General features: G+C 43.5%; 1 protein-coding gene across 1 annotated transcript in view; it reads right to left on the bottom strand.

Annotated features, from left to right (window-relative positions):
• Positions 1 to 15671, bottom strand: part of dapp1 (dual adaptor of phosphotyrosine and 3-phosphoinositides) — a 52356-nt gene continuing 36685 nt past the window's right edge. Inside the window, exons 2-9 of the mRNA XM_080195837.1 lie at positions 15505 to 15627; positions 14296 to 14429; positions 12083 to 12213; positions 11951 to 11998; positions 8765 to 8827; positions 7404 to 7489; positions 6408 to 6495; positions 1 to 3015 (exon numbers count right to left, since the gene is read on the bottom strand). Of these exons, the coding sequence (XP_080051963.1) occupies positions 2986 to 3015; positions 6408 to 6495; positions 7404 to 7489; positions 8765 to 8827; positions 11951 to 11998; positions 12083 to 12213; positions 14296 to 14429; positions 15505 to 15627 (703 nt within the window). The 3' untranslated portion in view covers positions 1 to 2985. The remainder of the gene's footprint in view (positions 3016 to 6407; positions 6496 to 7403; positions 7490 to 8764; positions 8828 to 11950; positions 11999 to 12082; positions 12214 to 14295; positions 14430 to 15504; positions 15628 to 15671) is intronic.

Here is a 15671-nt window from a genome sequence, read left to right as displayed (position 1 = left end):
TCAGATGTTTTCTTTTATTTATTACAAAGTATCTCATTACAGCATAACATTTGTTAATTTAACACTAGAAGCAGTTTCTTTTTTTTTTATACAGGCTGAATTATCTAATCAGTTGATCTGCATAATTTAAAGATACTTTTTTTTGTACAGTGGCAGCCATGCTCCGCACATGGTTTGTCTCACTTCATGAATTGCAAAAATCTAGCGTCTATTGTTGTGTTGTCAGAGGTGTCAGCTTTTGGACGAGACATTAAATTTAGATAAATTTTTGAACAGTAAAGGAATTAAGGATTATGGTGAGCAGGCAGGTACATGGAGCTGAGTCCACAAAAAGATCAGCTATGATCTTATTGAATGGCAGAGCAGGCTGGAGGGGCCAGATGGTCTACTCCTGTTCCTTGTTATGTTCTTAAACTGAAGATGTGAAATATTCTATTACCATTTTGCAGAGCAGGGGAAATCCTCTCTGTGTACTGTCCAATGTTTTTACCCTTCAACATAAACTGGCTATTATCATGTTGCTGTGTGCAGATTAGCTGCTGTGTTTCTCTGCATTACAGCAGTAACTGCACTTGACATCGCCTAAGGTGTATTGCAACATGCAGTACTAAGCTCCTGTGAGATACTGTTTACAACTGAAAGTCTTCCTTTTACTGCTGAATGTGAGACCCTGATATCTCATTTCTCTGCACAGAGAATACAGTGACCACTTCCAGCAATATGTTGCTAATAATTAAGAATTGCATCAATGTTTTACAATCAACATGTTAACAAACTTATAAAAACATCAGGACTTTCTAGAAGTATCAGAGCCACTGTGACACATGACATTGTAGCTGGTTGTTATTTCAAATGATGGAATTAGCTGCATATATATATATTATTTTTAACACTTAGACTCAAGCAGGAATTCAGAAAACAGGTTGACGTGGACTTCCTGCTTGCAACAATTAATGTTTGAGTGTCACAAGTAGGCTTTCATTAACACTGCAACAAAGTTAGTGAAAATCCCCTAGCCACCTAGATGTGATTTCAAAATGTTCAGGTGGCAAATTGACAATCAAACCAGTTTTTCACAAAGCTAGCGTGTTACTCCTGTATCCACAGAATTGGCACATTGCAGGAGGGGGCCATTCAACCCATTGAGTCTGCACCAACTAAGCACCCAGCATCTTACCCAGGACCCCTCACCCTGTTTATCATGGCTAATTCACCTAACCTGCATGTCTTCAGGTGGTGGGCAGGGAACCAAACCTGGGTCCCTACCGTTGAGGTAGCAGTGCTTGCCAATGTGCCACCTTCATTCTTTTTTTGGTTAGGTAGAATCACTTCCTTCCTCAGACAGAACAGTGCTGGTATTGTGACATTCCCTTGATGCAGTTTCAATTAAAAATGCAAGAAAAATATCTTCATTCACAAAAAAACTGTTAACCTGGTCCAAAGGAAAATAGCAATACTGACCTACTTCACAAGGTAATGGTTAGCTTGGTTAACAACTATGAATAAAAATGCTTCCAAAAGAAAACCCTGCCCATCTTTGATATAGTAGGAAGTCTCTCAGCAGCAGTCCAATAGGTCTATTTTAGTATCATGAGCATTCAGAGTGTTGCTCCTTCCTCAGGTGAGGTGGACTCATCTGAAGAACAGCATTCCGAAAGCTTGTGATTCCAAATAAATCTGTTAGATTTTAACTTGGTGTTGTGAGACTTCTTACTGTGCTTACCCCAGTCCAACAGCAGCAACTCCACATCAACTTTAGTGTGGGTTTTGTAAAAACAGCCACAAGTTGTGGTCTTAGGCTGATTGGTGTACCAAATTGACCCTGCGCTATTCTCCCCTGAATCTGGCTACTATAGGGGTACCATTTCCATACACATGGGGCAAGGTAGGTGTAGGAAAATGCTTTGTTAAAATGGCGGTGTGGGCTCGTTGGGCCAAAGGGCCTGTTTCCCGTGCTGGATTGTTCTTTGTTTTTTTAAAATGATCATATCAAAACTTGTGCCAGCTATTATTTATTCAACGAGTGGCCGTTCATTTTCAGCTGGCACCCTCTCCACAGGAAACCTGGTCACCAAAAACATCATAAAATTGCAATGTTTTAGCTGGTGGTAAGCAATGCAGTTACCATTTAAAATCTAACATTCTCACTTTTTTTCTCAAGATAATTAGGTTTCAAGTCATAAATATTTGCATCAGAGATCTCACTATTAATAAACCACATGCACGATGCTGAAAAGCTTAAGTAACGTCTATAAGAACCTCGTCAACAAATTATTTTTACGTTAAGCTGTTCACTTCCCTTGTACTGCAAGTGGTGGTTCTACTCAAACTGTGAGTCAGAGAGTTTGTGTTCCAGACAGCATTTGAACCTCTTTCATTTCCACCATTTTCATTAATTGTACCCATATAAAATTTATTTACAGCATAGAAATTAAGCATGCATTGGTGTCTATACTCCATACAAGCCAGCTCCTACCCCCCACTTCATCTAATTTTATCAGCAAAAACTATTCCTCCTTCACTTGTGTGGTAATCCAGTTTCCTCTTGAATGCAAGTTTGCCAGGGCAGTGAGTTCCACATTCTCACCACTCAGAATAAATCACTTCATGACTTACAGTTTCTCGAATAAGGTCATCTCTCAGTCTTCCCTTTAAGAAAGCAAAGCCCCCAACCTGTTCAGTCTGTGCACAGTTGTGGCCTCTCTGGTATCATTCTTTCTCCAGCGAGTCTTTATTGTCGTAAAGAACCACACAGTACTCAAAGTACGAGCTCTAACTTCGGTTTTTGAATTGTATTCTTCTATAAATGATCCCCTTTGTTATGGCTTTGTTAGCTTGGTGTAAAATCTGTGCTAATTTCAGAGTTTTGGAAGGAAAACTAAAGTGTATTTGAGGGATTTTTCTTCCAAACTCCCTTTGTAAAGTTTCTTATCAAAAGCTGCGTTTCATGTATCACTGAAGATGACAATTCTTGATGATTTGATTTTAAGCTTTTCCTGCTTTCTTCATCTGAGTCTGAATTCAAAAAGAGGGAAAAATAAATTGAGTTGTACAAAATATTGCAGACGAATGGTCATGAATCCAAAAGAAGAAATCACACTCTCCACAATTGCTGGCAAAGTGTTGAATATGTCAAGGATTTTGTAAAATGAGAGTTGTAGCTGGATTGCTGTCATTTCCATGTGGGCAATTGGGACTAGCTTTAAAAAAAAGGGCAGCATGGACAAGTTGGGCCGAATGGCCTGTTTTCATGCTGTAAACCTCTACGACACTATGGTCTAGGGTGACCTATTTTGTGCCAGTGCTACACAAAACTAGCCTTCTCCACAGGACGTTTGTAGGTAATCTCCCAGAACCACGGTGCACATTTCAGATTCTAATCAATGGTGCAGAATGTGGGCCTGGCAGTATAATCTGGCTACATCTCACTCTGTGAATTTTCAAACCTGCAGGTGAGTACCATGATCAGTCAATTCTGCCGACAGCTAGTTACTGAGATCCACCGGTCATGAAGGGACAAGGTGGTGTCCATCTGAATTACATCAGTATCCCCTCCTCTCACCTGAGCCTCAATTAGGCACCCAGACCAGCAAACAAACTAAACAAGTAAACCTGAAACGTTTTTGTCTCTATATTTACACAATGAAATACAATTGGCAGGATTCTCCCCCCACCCCTGGGGTATGTTTCTCAGTGGGTGGAGGTGGCGGCCACAGCTTCCCTACTGGTGAAGGGCTCAATTCCACGAGAAATCCCAACCGCAGCGGCAAGATCTTCTGGTCCCACTACTGAATCCACCCCCAGCCAGTGGGCTTCCCATAGCTTGGGTGCACCACCAGAAGATACCACCAGCTAGCAAAATCCAACCTTATTTCTTATACAGGTATATGGAACTTTTGGATAGGTTGAGATTCCCTATGTAGAGAATAGTAGAGGTAATTGAAGCCCTCTGTGTAAAAGGCTGAAGTCATAACTCTTGGAAGCTTTATTACCCTCTCTAGCTATTGTATACAATCATAGAAACTCTACAGTGTAGAAGGAGGCCATTCGGCCCATCAAGTCTGCACTGACAACAATCCCACCCCAGGGCCATCCACACATTTACTCCGCTAATCCCTCTAACCTACACATCCCAGGACACTAAGGGGCAATTTAGCATAGCCAATCAACCTAACTCACGCATCTTTGGAGTCTGGGACAAAACTAGAGCACCCAGAAGAAACTCATGCAAACTCCACACAGATAGTGACCCAAACTGGGAATCGAGCCCAGGTCCCTGAAGCTGTGAGGCAGCAGTGCTAACCACGGTGCCACCCTTGCTGGTTCATATCTCCAACACGGTCTATAATTCAGCTAACTTCTACCAGTTATTACAGACCAGTCATCATGGCTGTGATGACCACAATAGCCAGTTAGTCCAGAGTAATTCTTTCAGACTGTGATTTGGACACAGAAAATGATAGCACACAGGAGGAGGCCATTCAACATGCCTCAGCCATCCTTTTGTTCACCAACTCTATCTCAAAGACTGTGGTCGGCAGTTGGGAATTCAGAACACTGCTCGTGGAACTGGTAAAATTATTAAAATAAAATCTTTTTCTGTTCACTTTTGAGATGCAAGTGTTACTTGCAAGGTCAACATTTATTGTCCATGGCTATTTGCCATTGCAGTCTTTGTCTTGGCTTGCTAGGCCATTTCAAAGATCAGCCACATCGCTATGGATCTGGAATTATGTAAGTCAGACAGGGCAAGGAAGGCAGATTTCCTTTTCCAAAGGACATTTATGAAACAGATGGATTTTTATGACAATCCGGTAATTTTACAGTCATTAATAACTAGCATTTTATTTCAGATTCCTCCAGCTATTGAGGTGAGATTTGAACACATGGCTCCATGTGGGTGTCTAGATTGCTGGATCACTACGCTATCATACCCCTCACAGGCAAGCGCGCACAATGGAAAGACTTGTCCTACCAGCGTCTGCCAAAAAAACACAGGGGAAGAAAAAAGTGGGGGAAAAAAAGTAGGCAACACAGTGGCACAGTAGTTAGCTCTGCTACCTCACAGCACCAGGGACCTAGGTTCAATTCTGGCCTTGTCTGCATGCTCTCCTTGTGTCTGCATGGGTTTCCTTCCACACTCCAAAGATGTGTGGGTCAGGTTGATTGGCCATGCTAAATTGACCCTAATGGCAAGGGGATTAGCAAGGTAAATGTGTGGAGTGATGGGAATAGGGTCTAGGTGGTATTGTGGTCAGTACAGTTTCAATGGGCTGAATGGTTTCCTTCTCTACTGTAGGGATTCTATGATTCTAAATTGAGCTGAAGCAGCTAACTGTCTCGTTCACAAGAAGCCACACAAAACGAGGACCAAAGTTACAGAGGCTGCAAGTGCTCTGATAAATTGTTTACACGTTGATAGATATGGTTTCAGAAGAATGTCAAGGTCTCGGAGAGGGTGCGGAGGAGTCAGTCAACATGAGACATATAAGATGATGAATGGGATGGATAGGATAGAGGTGGAGAGGCTCTTCCCGCTCAGAAAGGACAGTAGGACTAGATGGCACAGCCTCAAGATAAAGGGGGGGGCGGTTTAGAACGGAGTTGAGGAGGAACTTCTTCACTCAAAGGGTGGTGAATCTCTGGAATTCTCTGCCCGTTGAAGTGGTGGAGGCTGCCTCACTAAATATTTTTAAGACGCAGGTTGATAGGTTTTTGATAGGCAAGGGGATTAAGGGTTATGGGGAGAGGGCGGGAATGTGGAACTGAGCCACGACAGATCAGCCATGATCTTATTGAATGGCGGGGCAGGCTCGAGGGGCTAGATGGCCTACTCCTGCTCCTATTTCTTATGTTCTTATGTAACGTGGGGAGACTGGAGAAGCTGGGATTGTTCTCCTCAGAGCAGAGAAGGCTAAAGGGAGATCTAACAGTGCTGTTCAAAGAGGGTTTTAATAAACTAGAGAACTTTTCTGTGTTGGCAACCAGAGGGCAGAGAATTAATGTAATTGGCGAATAAAAAGGTGAAGTGATGAGAATTTGTACACTGCAATTTGTAGTGATCTGGAATCCACTGACAGATGGAAGCAGATTCAGAACTTGCAAAAGAGAAGTGGATGAATACCTGACGGAAAAATAATTGCCGCTCTGATTTTATTTGGAGTTAGGAGTGGCAGCATCGCGTTAGAATTATTGTGATGTGACAGTAACTAGGACAAGCTGCTCTTACCCTGTGAACTGTCCTCAGCTACATGTCGACAATAGCTGTTTGCCTTCTTCGGATCTCAAAACATTTACTGTAATTATTTCTATTTTTAGCAGGCGATGCCATTCCTATCATTCCAACAATGTCACCTTACCGGGGACTCATCTACTCAAATAACCACTTATCTCAAACAGCCACTTACCAGTTTCCATCGTATTAACTTGATCCATTCATCAGCTTCAACTCCTGTCTTTGTGCACATGTAATATGTTCTCTCAGGAAATACCAAACTGCAAATATATTTGTGATAAGAATTTAAGCACAAGATTGATGATATTTCGCACAACAGTGTAAGTTGTTTTGTACTGTGTATTACAAAGAAGAATGACCATAGAGGTTTACAGCATGGAAACAGGCCCTTCAGCCCAATTTGTTCATGCCACCCCTTTTTTTTTTTAAAACCATTAAGTTAGTCCCAGTTGCCTGCGTTTGGCCCATATCCCTCTATACCCATCCTACCCATGTAACTATCTAAAATGTCTTTTAAAAGTTAAAATTGTATCTGCCTCTACTACTACCTCTGGCAGTTTGTTCCAGACACTCACCAACCTAGGTGTGAAAAAATTGCCCCTCTGGGCCCTTTTGTATCTCTCCCCTCTCACCTTAAACCTGTGCCCTCTAGTTTTAGACTCCCCTACCTTTGGGAAAAGATATTGACTGTCTAGCTGATCTGTGCCCCTCATTATTTTATAGACCTCTATAAGATCACCCCTCAGCCCCCACAGAAAAATGTCCCAGTCTACCCAGCATCGCCGTATAACTCAAACCATCAAGTCCCGGTAGCATCCTAGTAAATCTTTTCTACACTCGTGTCTTTTTTAGTTTTGTCACGTTCAATCCTACATTCAAGATAGTGGTTTTGGTTAACAAGACGAAACTAGTCTGCGTAAAATAAACGTTCTACTTATATTTCTCTTTGTTCCACACCACTCCGCAGCCAGACACACGCAACTGTGAGTGGCCCTCAAGGAAGCAACATGGGTTAAAAAGACTCAGATATTTCTCCCTCTTCACACTTGGTCTCCTTAATGAGATTGGAGCTCCGATGGAAACACTACGTGTGGGAGGAGGAGGAGGGGGCAACATATCAGGTCAATGAACACAAAAAAAAGAGAGAATGTAATTGGATATTCCTTACCAGAAACAATTAATCCTTTCTTGCGAGTAGTCAAATTGTACCCCAGTACATTCTGTTAGATTCAGGGTCTTAATTGGTTCTGTAGACTGCAGGGTAAATAAAACAGAAATAGATTTTACACAGCTATCACTTTGCAAGTTTGTAGATATCTCATTCCTAATACTAGTTTTGTAAAATACGTCGCTGTAAGTTTTTATTTTACACGGAGGGTGGTGGGTGCCAGGAACTCGCTGCCGGGGGAGGTAGTGTTAGCAGATACGACAGTGAGTTTTAAGGGGCGTCTGCACTAGGATGGGAATAGAGGGATATGGTTCTCGGAAGGGTAGGGGGGGGCGGTTTTAGTTCAGTCGGGCAGCACGGTCGGTGCAGGCTTGGCGGGGCCGAAGGGCCTGTTCCTGTGCTGTAACTTTCTTTGCTCTTTATAACTGACCACATCTGGCCCCCGGCCGCAGTGTGAGTTGTAAGGGTGCAGCGTCTTCGAGCAGCAGCATTCTAACGGCTGTTTTCCTTGGAGGAGAGGAGACTGAGGGTGGGTGGGGGTGTGAAAGAGATGTGTAAAATTAGGGGGTGGCACAGATAGAGTAAACACAGTGAGAAGTCTGACAGCACCAGGTTCAAGCCTTCTTTCAATTTATTTCTTTCAGTGCTTGACCATTTTGTCAGCCTTCTTACTGTGTTTACCCCAGTCCAACACCGGCATCTCCACATCACAGACAGAGTAGGAAATGTTTCCCTGTGGTGGAGGGATTATTAACCACAGGTTGGGGGCAGGGGGGAGTGTAGATTTAAGTTAAGTGGCAGTGGGTTTAGAGGGGATGTGAGGAAAAGCTTCTTCACCCATTTGGGAGTCTGGAACACACTGAAGTTTTTTAAAGTTTATTTATTAATATCACAAGTGAGGCTCACACTAACTCTGCTGTTCAAAAATTGGCCGCGGTGTTTCCTACATTCCAATACTGACGACACTTCAAAGTGTTTCATTGGCTGTAATGCACTTTGCGATGCGCGGTGCTTGTGAACAGCTTTAGGTAAATGTAAATTATTTTATTCCCCTCTTTTCTAATGATGTGGAGATGCCGACGTTGGACTGGAGTGGGCACAGAGAGAAGCCTCACAACACCAGGTTAAAGTCCAAGGTTTATTTGGTAGCACGAGCTTTCGGATTCACCTGATGAAGGAGCGGCGCTCCGAAAGCTCGTGCTACCAAATAAACCTGTTGGATTTTAACCTGGTGTTGTGAGACTTATTACTCTTTTCTAACGATTATATCCCTCTATTCCCTTCTCATAAATTTATCTGTTAATTTCAGCCTTTTTGGTAAAGAAGAGATTAATAAAATGCAATTTCTTTCAATACTTAACCATTTTGTCCTTGAAATACTTCAGTTCGTTTCTATGTAGAATAAACCACCTCGTTTTCCAGCTCTGAGAAAAGGCAAAAGGAGGAGAAATGAAGCAATCATTCATCAAAATAAAACCAGCCCGTGGTAAACTCGGTGACAGGAAACCTAAACGTAGCAGATCCAATCTCCTCGGAGCTAACTATTTGGTGACCAGCTGGCCTTTCAGGCTCATTTGCGGGACAGACAAGGACAAGTCACATCGTCACCCCAGGCCCTCACCAACCAGTCTTTTAAAGGATCAGATGACTCTAGTTAGATAAACAGAGGGAAGCATTCCTGTTTATTCTGTTCCTTCACTCGTTCATTCATAGGTCTGGCCTTGTCCGTAATCGGCTCCAAAAATCTAATAAAGAGCTGCCTTCTTAAAGCTCTGCAGTCAGTGTGGTGACTGTTTTTTGTAAGCAGTGTCTCGCTAGGCTATTTCAGAGGGCACTTAAAACTCAACCACACTGCCATAGGTGTGGAGTCAATCACCAGCCAGACCAGGTAAGGATTACCTAAAAAGGTCACTAGTGAACCAGTTGGGTTTTTACAACAATCCACCGGTTTCAAAGTCACCATTATTGATGCCGGCTTTTTAACTCCAGAGTTCTAGAGGCGGCACGGTAGCACAGTGGTTTAGCACTGCAGCTTCACAGCTCCAGGGACCTGGGTTCGATTCCTGGCTCGGGTCACTGTCTGTGTGGAGTCTGCACATTCTCCCGCTGTCTGCGGGCAGGTACAAAAGCGGCATTTAAGGGGCATCTAGACAAATCCATGAATAGGATGGGAACGGAAGGATGCGGACTCTAAGTGTATATGGTTTTAGTTCAGGCAGGCATCAGGATCGACACAGGCTTGGAGAACCGAAGGGCCTGTTCCTGTGCTGTACTTTTCCTTGTTCTTCAACTGACTTCAAATTCACAAACCTACGGTAGGATTTGAACATCTCTATATTATCGCAGTTAATCCTCTGGACTGACAGTCCAGTAATAATAACCAACCTCCTCTCTGTGTCAATACCTTCTCAGGGTTGGAGGGGAGGGAAGAGTTTCTAAGCGTTCTACTTCATTAAAGAGTTGTGTCCATATGGGCAAAGTGTGCAGTCTTTTATTAAAAACAGATTCTTACAATATGATGTTGGATATCTCCGTGAGATAGAAACACAGGGCGACTTGAAAAACAAAATGCCATTTTACTACCTGGACCAATCAGACCCCAGGCTTGTAATATTTGGCCACTTTTAAATTCCTTTCTCTGGCTTAATTAGAGATCTCCAACCAAAATGTTAACCAATAGAATTATAGAGATTGAGGTTAATTCAGCTCCTTCAACTCTACACTGTATCTTTTAAGGAGCAATCCAGAATATTCTCACTCTCCCACCCTTCCCCAATATCTCTGCATTATTTCCCCCTTCAGACACTTATCCATTTCCCTTTTGGAAGCTACGACTGAATCTATAGGCAGCACATTCCAAATCCTAACCACTCGTTCCATAAAAGAAAGCTTCTTCCTCATGTCACCTCTGACCCTGAGAGTGACCTCCCTTCCCCAGTTTGCTTATGGAGCCATTGCCCAGTATCTCCTGCACCTTTTCTCCTCGTGTGGAGAAATGAGATACTATCCTTGAATAACCTTCATTTGCTGGCGTTCGAAAGGGACACAACTTTCAATTAGTTAACTTACTTTTAAGAATCTGGGGAATAATTAACTTTAGTGGAATGTACAAACTCTGCTGGAACGCAATTTGTAATTAAAAGCAAGTCGGCGTCATCTCGCACCACTTCCTCAAAAGTCCACTGGATTCTGGCTCTTGATTTTTCTAAAGCATTAAATGAATCGAGACAGACTGAGCAGCTCAATGAAAAACAGGAGGTCCGAGAAACCTTACAGCAGCACAAAAAGGCAGCCATCCAGCCCATCATACCCACACCAGCTCTTTGAAAAGGCTACCCAATTAGTCTCATTCTCCCTGCACTTTTACAGGAGTAGGCCATTCTCCCCTTTGGGTCTGCACCATCGCCCAAAGCCCAGTCCATCACACAAACCAGCTTCCCATCCACTGTCTCTGTCTACACCTCCCGCTGCCTCGGCAAAGCATAATCAAGGACCCCACACACCCCGGACATTCTCCCTTCCACCTTCTTCCTTCAGGAAAAAGATACAAAAGTCTGAGGTCCCGTACCAACCGACTCAAGAACAACTTCTTCCCTGCTGCTGTCAGACTTTTGAATGGACCTACCTCGCATTAAGTTGATCTTTCTCTACACTCTAGCCATGACTGTAACACTACATTCTGCACCCTCTCCTTTCCTTCTCTATGAACAGTATGCTTTGTCTGTATAGTGCGCAAGAAACAGTACTTTTCACTGTATATTAATACATGTGATAATAATAAATCAAATCAAATCAAATTCAATACAAGAATTGTCCAAATCCCCTTTAAAAGTAACAATTGAGTCAGTTCCCGTTGCCATTTCAGGTACAGCATTCCAGATGCAGGATCCCAACTTGTATCAATAGCCTTGACGAGGAACATTCAATCCGGAAAATTACCTGCTGTCTAGGTGTGGCTTCTCTTTCATTCAGATGAATGGAAATCCTGAACTGGGCACCTTGGGATTTCCCAACTGTAAATAACTCATTTGGAGCATCAACCTGCTCAGAAAATGCTTCCATTACCCTTACAGGCGATGTCTTCACAACCCTCTGCGCGGTTACACATTCTCCCCATGTCTGCGTGGGTTTCCTCCGGCTGCTCTGGTTTCCTCCCACACTCCGAAGATGTGCAGGTTGGGTGGATTGGCCGTGTTAAATTGCCGCACAAATGTCAGGGGGAATCAGCAGGGTAAATACATGGACTTACAGCAACGGGGCCTGGGTGGGATTGTTGTCAGTTCAGGTTTGATGGGCCGAACAGCCTCCCTCTGCATTTTATGATTCTAAAAGGAATTTCTCCTTGGGAACCCTCAGAACATTTAAGAAGCACTAAAATGAAGACTTGAAATGCTACAATATACAAGGCTACAGAGCAAGTACTGGAAAATGAGATTAGAATGAGTAGGTGTTTGATAGCCAGCACAGCCACGATGGGCCAAAGGGCCTCTTTCTGTGCTATAATACAACTCTAATCTTCACACATTATAAAGAATATCGAGTGTTACCTTGACTCTGCCTCCCTGCTTTGTCAGGTATCCTTCCTTGGTGCCCAACTGAAAGATGAAGAGGAATGTTAAAGGAGAATCCAGTTTGTCTTTCTATCTCAGTCAGAGAGTTGAAGGTTAAATTGTACTCACTGAAGGAGCCTCGGGAACGAGGTCACTCTCCGTGCGTCCTGTCTGCATGGCTGTGTGAACTCGGACAGACTCGTAAATGGAAGGCTCTTCGACTTTCCGAGGATAAGGAGTTTTGAGTATAAGAAGCGTACCTTTTGTTTAAAACAAAATGAAAACAAGATCAATATTAAAATGAAATTTACATTCAAATTGGAAGTGCGTCTGTCTCTCCCTAAACTACCTCTGCCTAAAGAAGGAAGGAAAGGCTCCTATTTATACAGCACTTTTCACAATTGCCTGACATACAATCCTTACAGTGTAGGAGAAGCCATTCATAGAACATAGAACATTACAGCGCAGTACAGGCCCTTCGGCCCTCGATGTTGCACCGACCAGTGGAACCAATCTAATGACCCTCTAACCTAAACTATTCCAATGTTATCCATATGCCTATCCACTGACCATCTGAACGCCCGTAAAGTTGGCGAGTCCACAACTGCTGTAGGCAGGGCATTCCACGCCCTTACTACCCTCTGAGTAAAGATTCGGCCCATCAAGTCTGCACCAACTCGGACAGAGTATTTTATCCAGGCTCCTCCCTCCCCCAATCCCCACCCCACACACTCACCATGGTTAAACTCCCTAATCTACACACTAAGAGGCAATTTGGTTTGGCCAATCTACCTAACCTACACATCTTTGGTTTGATATCTCAAACATCTTAAAAACCAGTTAAATACCTTTCGAATCGTAGTTGCTGTTTTTAAGAGAAGGAGAGGCAATCTCTAAATGCTGCGCACAGCAAAACGCCACAAAGAGAACTGAGACAAGGATGTGACATAATCTGCTTCTGTGTAATTAACCCAGAGATAACCATTGGTCAGAACACCATGAGTACCTCCCCGTCATCTTCAAGATATACCACGGGGATCTTTTACACCCACCAACCCACGTCATCCAACACCATCTCTAACAGTGCAGCACTGCCCCAGAGTAAGCCTCAATTAAATACATTGCAATATTCATCCTCACTCTGCACTGAAGCAAGGCCATTTACTCCTGTAAGCCTCACTCTGTCATCATTCAATCAGATCATGGCTAATCCGTACCTAAACTCCATTCACCCAGCTTGGTTCCATCAGGTTCCTCATTTGACTCATCAATCTTGACCCCGAATTAAGTATCTCAAGCAAAGCACGTGACCTGTTTTGGGGAGTAGGGGTTTGGTGGGAAAGGCAGTTTCCTACCCACCAGAGGTAGAGAGACAGGGGGTCACTTTATCAAGCTGGTGTTGGTTTGGAGGAGGGGGCAGCCAGTGTTCTGTGAGTAGCACTCTAACCCCTCACTCAGAAGGTTGTGACTTGCAGTTCAATTGTCCCAGAGGCTTCAGCCTCTGTCCAGTACCAAGAGAAAGCCACACCATCACAGGTGCCATGTTTCAGATCAGATCTGAATCTGAGACCCTATTTTCCTGCTCAGAAAGATCCCATGGTGCCAGTTCAAAGAACAAAAACAGCCCGGGAAACAGGCCCTTCGGCCCAACGAGCCCGCGCCGCCATTTTAACATTACCAGTCCCCCCTCCACCCATGGACCCATGTCTATGCTTATGGCATTCCACATTGAGGGAAACTAATTTAGGGACAATTTATTACCTCCAATCAGCCTAATAGCACATCTTTGGGGTGTGGGAGGAAACCGGAGCACCCAGAGAAAACCCACGCAAGCACGGGGAGAATGCGCAAACTCCCACAGACACCGGCCCAAATCCATGTGTCTGCACAGCAATCAGCGATAGTCACTGAGCCGTCATGTTGCGAAGTAGAGCAAGGCAGATCTCCCCTCCTGTTTCGCAGACAACTGAGACTGCACAAAAAAAAAGAAACACTTACAGAAGGTGAGAAAAAGGTACAAAAGTTCGAGGTTGTGTACCAACCGTCTCAAGAACAGCTTCTTCCCTGCTGCTGTCGGACTTTTGAATGGACCTACCTCGCATTAAGTTGATCTTTCTCTACACCCTCGCTATGACTGTAACAGTACATTCTGCAACCTCTCCTTTCCTTCTCTACGAACAGTATGCTCGGTCTGTACAGCACACAAGAAACAATACTTTTCACTGTATACTAATACATGCGACCATAATAAATCAAATCAAAACAACACAGAACTCAGTGGTGACCGTTAAGAGTCTATCCAATTTCTAGCAGTGTATTAGATGGAATATCAAAGAGATCACCTGTCTCACTTCCAATAAGTGGCTGATTGGCAAAATGATTCACAAATTCTGATAGCGACCTAAATTCATTAAATCCAAATTTAATCGAGTTTTCTGTCCGTTCAATCTGGAAGTGTTTGACGGAGTCTTTGCCTCTGCAATGAGAACATTTATCCTGTTCATTAACGTCAATAGTTATTACCGCACATCAATTTTACAGCATGGTTTACACCTCCCCAATTTCACTCTATACACTTGGCCTCCAAAGTTGCTGTTTGATACAATCTCCATCCTGCCTTTTGGCCTGGTTACATCTGGAAAATTATTGAAAATTTATTCGCTGGACCCATTAGCAGCCAGAACCTGATGTCAAGGTGCAGTCCGGGAGCCTTAGATTCGTGACTCCATGGGACATGTACATCCACAGGAAAAGGAGGCCGTTCAGCCCTTCAGACGCCTCCTGTCATTCAACCTGATCACGACTGATCTGTACCTCAACTCAATCCACACACCTTTACTTAAGCAAATCAGGATTCACCCTCCAATTTTTACATTCAGTTTAAAAGGATCATGCTGGAATTTGATGTACATGCCTTTTTTGTAACTCTCTCTCTCCTATCTGTGTCACTTGTTTCAAATCGAGTGATACCAGTGTCCAAGCTCCAGCTATGGAAAATCCGTTACCACCCCCCCCATTCCCAAATCCCGATTCTTACACAAAGCAAAGGCTTTGAAAAGAACAATTCAGGAGGCTGTCTCCCTGCTGCATTCCAAAATAAAATCAAAGAATCATGCACCAAAGAGAGGCCATTCAGCCCATTACATCTGTGCCAGTGCATTGAGAGAGCATTAGCCGCACTCTCCCCTCTTCATTCCCCATAGCCCTGCATTTTTTTGTCCCTTTTTAAGTATTGATCCATTCCCATCACCCTTTCAGGTAACACATTCCGGATCATAACAACTCAATGCGGAAAAAAATATTCCCATCTCTCCTCCGGACTTTTATCCCAATTGTCTAAATCTTGTTGCTTCTGACCCGCCAGCCAATGGAATGTCACATTTGGATTTGCCCCGAGTGAACACACTCTTTTCCAGATTTACTTTCTCTTTAATTTGGTCACATAACTCAACAACAACAACAACAACAACAACAACAATTTGCTCCTTGATCTGTGGACTACAGGGAGCCTAAAACTCAGCAATTTTCCAAAACGTGTCTGGCTCGCTTACCTTACTGACAACGCGTACAACATGGGACCCTCATGACTCTTCCTTAGAAGGTAACTTCCGTCTTTCCCATTGGACAGGAGCAGGGCTTCAGCAGCGTGTCGGGTCAGATCGTGGTGATACCAACTAGCCACAGAGAGGAACAAAACAGCCTGGTTACAGATCTGTCA

This window comes from Carcharhinus amblyrhynchos, chromosome 1 (assembly GCF_965287045.1).
Source record: "Carcharhinus amblyrhynchos chromosome 1, sCarAmb.v2.hapA, whole genome shotgun sequence".
Lineage (NCBI taxonomy): Eukaryota > Metazoa > Chordata > Chondrichthyes > Carcharhiniformes > Carcharhinidae > Carcharhinus > Carcharhinus amblyrhynchos.
This window is presented reverse-complemented; position numbering and strand designations above follow the sequence as displayed.